The sequence below is a fragment of the Copadichromis virginalis genome, linkage group LG2 (genome assembly GCF_057382275.1).
Source record: "Copadichromis virginalis isolate Kocher_CV1m ecotype Utaka linkage group LG2, C_Virginalis_male_GT1.1, whole genome shotgun sequence".
Taxonomy (NCBI): Eukaryota; Metazoa; Chordata; class Actinopteri; order Cichliformes; family Cichlidae; genus Copadichromis; species Copadichromis virginalis.
The window spans coordinates 3,359,812-3,368,645 of NC_140619.1; the positions used below are offsets into that span (position 1 = coordinate 3,359,812).

The 8,834-nt window shown below is 42.6% G+C and overlaps 1 protein-coding gene across 1 annotated transcript; it reads left to right on the top strand.

Annotated features, from left to right (window-relative positions):
• The first annotated feature begins 946 nt into the window (after nt 1–946).
• Nucleotides 947–5,766, top strand: LOC146716763 (uncharacterized). The gene is made up of 3 exons (XM_085434665.1): nt 947–958; nt 4,973–5,128; nt 5,218–5,766. Exons 1-3 carry the CDS (start codon nt 947–949, stop codon nt 5,764–5,766), a joined length of 717 nt encoding a protein of 238 aa, XP_085290791.1.
• The last annotated feature ends 3,068 nt before the right edge of the window (nt 5,767–8,834 follow it).

The following is an 8,834-nucleotide window of genomic DNA, read 5'->3' on the forward strand; positions in this document are numbered from 1 at the left end:
AATTCTCAGGTAACGACCTAATATACATATGAATTGATGCGAAAAGACTAGCCAAGTTCGCTTCCACTTGGCTGACAGAGGGTTAGAAAAGTCTGGGACTTCTAGTGATTATACAATATCCCTCACTGGATGCATCCCTCATGTCTTGGAGAGCATTTAGTTTCTTCACCAAGGATACATTGCATAGGCTACTGATTAGAGCAAAAAAAAAAAAGAAAAACCCTCCCAACTATTAGATGACATGCTGTACTTCCTGAGTTACAGCTACCAAATAATCTAACAAAGCTTACATTGTATTGTGCCTTTTCTTTATAGACCTCCTTATGTTAAGTTTTACTTCCTCACACTCAACTGAGAAATTGTCCATGATGTATGAGATGATTTCTTTCAGCCAAAAAATGATTAGACCCCCATCTTCCAGCACCTCTGAAGCTTTATTGTACTCATGAACCGAAATGCTAAAACAAGTTCAGGGATAACCTGTTCTACAACACCATTTTCAGTGTGTGGTAACTGTCAGGTTTATATTATTAGGTTGTCATTTATGCTTAGAAATATTTACTCATATGCTTAGAGTTTTATAATCAATTGCATATTGATAGAGGTTTGATCCTTAGCAGTCTGTAAAGACTCTGTGTGCCTTCCAGAGTGTTCTGGCAAACACACTCACATCCTGGGGTCACGAGAAGAGGTCGTACCTTCTTTTTTTGTTTCATGGTATAGCAAACACAAGTATATCTGTTTTAGTCTAACTGCCTTTTGTTTAGATGAACGGCTGGACTTCCAGACCAGCAGGATTAGGGAATTCATTTATGGGGTCACATCTTGACCACACAACACACACACACACACACACACACACACACACACACACACACACACACACACACACACACACACACACACACACACACACACACACGGTACTCTTTGTCTACATGTAAACATGTATACCTATGTAAGACTCATATGTTCATTCATGTAACCTCAATAAAAGAGCAGTGTTACGAGGGCGCAGACGAGAGCAACCTATGGTCAAGCGAAGGAACGGCGCTCGTCCAGTAGTGATGGGATTTCCGGCTCTTTTTAGAGATCTGGCTCTTTCGGTTCGGCTCACTAAAAAGAGCCGGCTCTTTCGGCTCCGAACCGGCTCTTCAGGTTGTTTTGTTGCTTTAATTAATTTATTATTAACAATAATATAAAATTATGCACAAAAGGAATTACTAACGTAAAAAAAGTGGTTTTATTTATATATGTTTATATATAAATATATGCGGTGGCCCCTACAGACAAAACACGTACAAACTCCAAAACACATTTCTAGCATGAACTGAACTTCCAAAGCAGAGCTACTAGATCACTTAAATTACACAATTGAAAGCATGTGTGTATTGTTTGTGTATTTATACACAGGCACTCATATATATTCAAATAATTTAAAAAAAAGTTCATTTACCTGTTACTACCACACACCAAATCCGGTCGTTGGTACTTGCTGGCTTGTGTAGCCACATGATAACAAAAGCTCAACACTGTGCCTAGCCTAGAACATGCATATTCTCTGTCATATGGACCTGCATGAATAAACTTTCTGAATCCTTCATCATCTGCAACCAAAAATAGTTGTGGATGATTACTATACCTTTCTAATGTGACGTTGTTGTCCCTGGCTCTCTTTCTCTCTTTCTCCCTCTGGCTCTGTTCCTGTGTGTAACTACCGCTCCATACCCTCCCCCCCTCTGCCCAGCGTAAAGCAAAAGGCTCGCGTGCAGAGTGAAGCGGAAAAAAAGTGCGAGAGAGGGTGAGAGAAAGAAAAAAAAAACCCCACGTGACGGCTCGCGTCGTTCACGTCAAGGAGCCGGCTCTAAGAGCCATTTCATTCGCGAACGACCCATCACTATCGTCCAGTCCTCTCCCTCATGCATGAGTAACACAAAGAACTTTGACTACTTGTGTCTTGCTTTTGCTGTGTAGTAGAATTGTCTTGAACGTTCCAGCCAATAGGTTTATGCTACGAACCTATCAGTAACTTGCTCACTGGGCAATCTACTGCATTTAAGTTATGTAGCAGATTGATTTCATATTCTATTTCAATGTAGACGATATGTGGTGCTTACCATTGTTAGGGTTGTAGTTAAACTTGGGTGTCGTGGGAAACCTGAGGCATTCACCTTGTTTTCTGAAGGTCTCTAAATCAGAAGCTGTCACAGTCTTGTTCCTCGCTGCAGAGAACAACAGCAGGAAAAGCACCATTAGAATGTATTGTGCTCACACTAGTGTTCGAGGATGTTTGAATCCTAAAGCGTATTTTGTTTGTTTCGTGTGATCGGGCAGCTGCCTCCTTAAAGAACTACCTCCACTACTTAAAAGAGTTTACTCTATGTTGCACTTATTTGACAGCTTCAGTTAGCCTGCTGGTTACTTAAATGTTACAATATCTGTTACAATATAAACCTGCTACAATTAACACAGATGTGTTGTTTAACAATTTTATGAAATAACAACAAACAGAAGTCAGACATGTTAGCTAAATGTATTGGCCAGTACTCAGTCTGTATAGCACATGGAGGGCAGTCTGCACAGCCAGGTGTAAAAACAACCTTTTGTTTGTCCTTTTCTCACTCTTTTTTAAGTGCGTTGAGACAACTATTGTTGCAATTTGGCACTATATAAATAAAAGTGAATTGAATTTTGCTAAATAAAAAAAAAATGACAGGGAACTTTTTAAACCCAGAAATGGAATGTAATTGTGTTTTTGAAGTACTGTGACTGAGTATCGGGCACAAAGGGCGATGGTGACTTTTAGTTTTTATGTTTTTTTGTAACGGTATAAACAATGACAGGTGGTCGATTGGCCAATTGGTCATGATCGACTCTGGGCTGGAACAATTACAGCCGAGGAGGTCGGATACACTCTCCTCCTTGTTTGGGCAACGGCTCTGAAAGCAGTCTCATCACATTCAAACAGAAGAAAATGGTATTGAGGCGAAAAGGAACGCAGTTTGTCCCGTGCTTCAGCTAGAATAAAAAAACAGACACAAAACTGGAGTTAATCTGTGTCCTCCGCTGCACAGCTTCTTCTTCTCTCACTCTCTCCCCCTCCCTCTCCTGTTGCTACTTCAGTTATGAAACTGATCAATGATCAATGATCGGCTTTTCTGTCTCAGGTCCCGTCTCTCTTGTTTGTTTATCGCCCACTTTGCGCCAGAAAGAGGAAACCAGCGGATGTTGCGCTAAACATACATGCAGCATGTTAAAGCCTGATAAGTTGTTTATTTAATTTATTTATTAAATCATTTATTTAATTGATTTAATATTACTTTCTAGGATCTGCTGATGTTTGTTGGAGCCACAGCCGTAAAGCTGCTGGTCATGATGTCAGGTTGGTTATCTGGTGAGAGGGAAACATGAAGATGAAACCAGGAGATGTCCTTACTGGATCATCAGAGCTGAACAGGTGATGGAGAAACATGATAGGTGACATGAGTGAAGGGAAGTTATGAACTGTTTCTGAGAGACCAATAACACCAGCATCCTTTTTTTTATGTAGCTGACAGCTGGTAACTGTGCAGGGGCGGGTCTAGCAAAGTTTTGCCAGGGGGCCAAGTAGAGCATTAACAGGGAGAGGAGGGGGGCACAAAGAAATACTTTTCTTTCTTATTCTCATTTAAAATGTCTGAATCTTACAACTGTGGGAGACAACGCCGCTCTCTCCGATCCTTTCGTGTTGGTAGAGATCATGCAGAGATGTTTCCAAGTTTCACACAATCCTTTTGTTACCCATTTTTCCTTACAGATACATCTGGAGATCAGCACACTGCAGTCCTTTGCAGTCCTATTCTAAAGGCTGATCTCAAGAATTCAACACAACAGCTACAGTTTTAGTCTCTGGTATCCTCCCCCTATAGTAAACACCCCCACAATGGAAAAACACTGGTACAGTAGCCAAGGGTGCTGACACCCTGACCCCCATCTCCTTTTAACACTGGGATTTCCAGGCTTCTACCGTTCTACCTTTAAAAGCCGGAGAGCAGTCAAATGCTGGAAGTGGAAGCTAAATTGGCTAGTCATTCATATGTATATTAGGTCGTTACCTAGGAATTCTGGAGGGAGGGGAGTGGGGGTGAGTGATTGAGGGGGTGGGGGAGTGGAGTGTTTCAGTTTGCCATCTTAGGGAGAAATCAACACATGTCCTTTGTATGTCCTTTGTTGCTGACATTTATTGATGAAAACAGTACAAAAAACCAACCATTTGTACACATATTTACAAATAATGATAAAAAGTGAGTGAGTACATTTCAACATTTTCAGCAATCACTCACAATCCTGGCACTGCCACGGTGTCTGTCGTCTGCATTTACCACATGTGTACCTGTAGCAGTGAATACATCGCACAGTGGCCTGATTTTTTTTGCATCTGTGTTTGACCTGACACGTGGCCCTTTTTCCAGGGCTCGGTGTGGAGTGGCATACCTGAGTGGTGAATTCATTGCGATCTGTCTGTCTAGTGGATTGAGGAATTTCCCTGCGAATCTTGTTGACTGTGCCGAGGATGGTGGTTTTCCATCCAAGAAGTTTTTGCGCAAGTGAAAGCGATGTGAAGAAATTGTCCGTGGTAACATTTCTGCCCTTGTCTAGGAATGGTTCCATCAGCCTCATTACTACATTTTCAGAAAGTCTCTCCCCAGTGGGACGATTGGGGTCCTTGCCAAGATAAATGCCATTAGTTCAGGGAGGTCCATGAACCAATGAACATGCTCCGTTTGCTGTGCATGTTGAATAGTCCATTCTTGAATGCTATGAAGCATGTCAAGAGTGATGAAACACAGGAAGCTCTGAAGGCGACTCGAGATACTTCTCCTGGCCTTAGCCGTTGGCTCTCCATCTGCAGCGTACGGTTCTATTGGGGTGAAAGGGAGACAGGTCCCCACATGTTCTTCACGCCACACTGTGCCATCTTTCGCTGTCTCAGGGCAGAAATGTTACCACAGACAATTTCTTCACATCGCTTTCACTTGCGCAAAAACTTCTTGGACGGAAAACCACCATCCTCGGCACAGTCAACAAGATTCGCAGGGAAATTCCTCAATCCACTAGACAGACAGATCGCAATGAATTCACCACTCAGGTATGTTGCAGGTCTTTTGTGGTTCTATGTTTATGTGTTTCATTGTGTGTAAAAGTGCTATGGAAATAACAATTTATCTTATTTCTTAGGTGTTTTCAACCTCTGCTGCCACGCTGACGGCGTATGCGGCCAAACGGAAGAAGACAGTCTATATTCTTAGCAGCATGCACAGCGTGGTTCAGACTGATAACACTACCAAAAGGAAGCCAAACACTGTCACCCTTTACAAGAAAACAAAGTGTGGCGTGGATGTGATGGACCAGATGGTTCGGGAGTACACTGTCCGCAGAGGAACACGGCGCTGGCCAGTCGCCGTGTTTTATAACATGATTGACATGGCAGCACTGAATGCACATGTGCTGTATCAAGCATGCACCGGGACGAAGGAAAGACGGGTGGACTTCCTGGTGGAGCTTGCAAGGGAGTTGGCTCACTCTCATGTAGCTGCGAAGAAGGCAAGAAAAGATCAGTTGCTTCGGACACAACCCTCCACACCGAGCCCTGGAAAAAGGGCCACGTGTCAGGTCAAACACAGATGCAAAAAAAATCAGGCCACTGTGCGATGTGTTCACTGCTACAGGTACACATGTGGTAAATGCAGACGACAGATACCGTGGCAGTGCCAGGATTGTGAGTGATTGCTGAAAATGTTGAAATGTACTCACTCACTTTTTATCATTATTTGTAAATATGTGTACAAATGGTTGGTTTTTTGTACTGTTTTCATCAATAAATGTCAGCAACAAAGGACATACAAAGGACATGTGTTGATTTCTCCCTAAGATGGCAAACTGAAACACTCCACTCCCCCACCCCCTCAATCACTCACCCCCACTCCCCTCCCTCCAGAATTCCTAGGTAACGACCTAATATACATATGAATGACTCCAGCATTTGACTGACTGCTCTCCGGCTTTTAAAGGTAGAAACGCAAAATGATGACTCCGCGGGGGTCTAAGGTAGAAAACCAAAATGACTGCTCTCCGGGGGTCTAAGTGTTTAAGGTAGTGTCCTTTTGTTATTTGTCTGCCCCTCACCCTCAGTAACTCTTGCAGTAACTCTTGCTTCTGTCCTGGGGGTGGGGGTTAATTCTTCTCCTGCCCTGCACCCCAGTTCATTGTTCACATTCCAGGCCTTTTCTGTTTGTATTCTTACACACTAGCAAACTCCATATTATAATTTTGCAAGCCACCCTAAAATACAGTCTCTTTAGCTCTAATGTATATTCAGCAATCTATTATTCTCAAAACAACCAAAGTGGTCATCTGATGCAAAATGTATAGAAATCATACATATATACCAACAAGACAGTGTACATCACTGTCACAACAGCATTTGTTTTCATTCAAAGGTTTTATGTCTTTGTGGTTCTCTAGTTCACTAGTTTTTATATAAAGTTGCAATCAGTTCATTTCAGTATCAACCAGCTTTCTGCCAACAGTATAGCAAATTGGAAGTATTGGAATTTCAGGAGTGGGACCACACCTCCAAACATGCTCCTTCCGGTTCTGATCAATGTCCGGTCGTTAAGCGATGACGTGACGAATCCTACTTCCGGGTCTAAAGTAGTCTGCGTTTAATATGGCTTTTGTGTTGTTAACATGTTTAATGTTTTGTATTTTCTTCTATTTAATCTCAAAAAGCTCCTAAAACAGTCAGTGATCACTGTTGACCTCCCTCAGCTTTTATTACCAATAATCATTTATTTAAGCTCAGTTTTTAAAACCTTAGGATGTAACTACAGCAGACTGAACGACCGGATATGTTCCCCCAGTTCACACCCTCCCTCGCCTTTTCAACTTCTTCTCTTCTATTTTGTACATCGGGAGCCGTCACCAGTCCCCTTCGAGGCCTCCCCCAAACCACAGCTCAATTAATGTCCAAGCCATTCACCTTTATCTACTGAAACACTATCAAACGTTAAATGAGGATGTGAAATTTGAGGTTAAAAAACCAGCAGACCTGTTGACGCAGCGCGAGGTAGGGAGTAACATGCTAGCCAGAATAAAACAGTGTAAATGCAGATCTCTGAGTGAGAGTTGAGAAACAGGTGGAGAATCCGGTTGTTCAGTCTGACGTCACTAGCCGTGTCTGGGTCTAAACTCCGCTGCAGGTCCATATATCAAACGATCACTGTGGCATTACTGAGAGTTGAAAAACTGTCTAAAGTCTTTCATCTTTAATAAAATGATCAGCGTTCTGCTCTACCAGGTGTAACAATTGAGTTTAACATCCAGGCATCCATGAAAACGGAATTTATGACATTTAACGGAGTTAGAAGTTAGCAGGAAGTTAGCTCGCTAGCTTCTATCTAAATACAATATAGCATGTCCTGACTGCAGGGGTTTGGAAACAAATTCAAACGTACAGCTCTGCTATCACTTCCAGCATAAATGAAGACAGAAAACTAAACAGCAGTGACGTTTGTAGGGTTACTGAAGTTGGGCTAGCTGGTATATAATGATGTGCTATGTGACCGCTAGCGACACAGCTATGTTAGCATAATATAAACAAGCTAACTTTTTTTTCCACTCAATAAAAGTTAGCGTGAGTGTTCTCGGTGGTCAGGAACAAATGTAATCGCATGGCAGGATGCTGTAAAAGGACCAAACTTCAGCCAGGAGAACTACTGAGATAATACATCCACAATACGAGGTTAGTCATTCATATACTGCTGCATGGGCTGTGCTGTAGTTAAATCGTAAGGTTTTAAAAACTGAGCTTAAATAAATGATTAGCGGTAATAAAAGCCGAGGGAGGTCAACAGTGGTCGCTGACTGTTTTAGGAGCTTTTTGAGATCAAATAGAAGAAAATACATAACATTAAACATGTTAACAACACAAAAGCCATATTAAACGCAGACTACTTTAGACCCGGAAGTAGGATTCGTCGCGTCATCACTGAACAACCGGATAGGATATATCCAGAGAACAGCTTTGCTATCAAAAACTATTCCACCATTATCTCCGCCATTATGATTTGTAGAACAGCACAATACATCTCAGTTAATCTGATCACCTCTCAGATGAATGAGCTCCTCACCCTACAGTTAGGTCCATGATTGAAGGCTGCTTCTAACAGCTTGGACGAGTTTACGGACACTGTCACCTCCTATATCCACTTCTGTGAGGACAGCATTGTGCCATCACGCACCAGGGTGAGTTATAACAATGACAAACCCTGGTTTACTCCTAAACTCAAAAAGCTGTGGCTGGAAAAGAGAAAGGCGTTCAGAAGCGGAGACAGGGACTGCTACACAGAGGCCAAGTACAGGTTCACTAAAGAAGTGGACATTGCTAAACATCAGCACTCTGAGAAGATGCAGCAGCAGATCTCAGAGAATGACTCGGCCTCTGTGTGGAAAGGTTTTAGGAATATCACCAACTACAAGCCTAAAACCCCCCACTCCACTGATGACTTGCTCTTGGCCAACACCCTCAACGACTTCTACTGCCGTTTTGACGAGCCATCAGGCAGCCTTCACACCTCCAACGGCCCCAACAATAGAGACACTTTGGACACTCATTCCCCCACCTCTCCCCCCTCCATAGAGCCATCACCCCCATCAAACACTTCACCTACAACACCTCCCTCCTCACCCCACACCAAGGAGGATTTCACACCACCTCCTCCCACTACAACTCTTCATATTCATGAAGCAGATGTGAGGAAGCAGTTTAATACATCTTATTCTTATCTGTATGC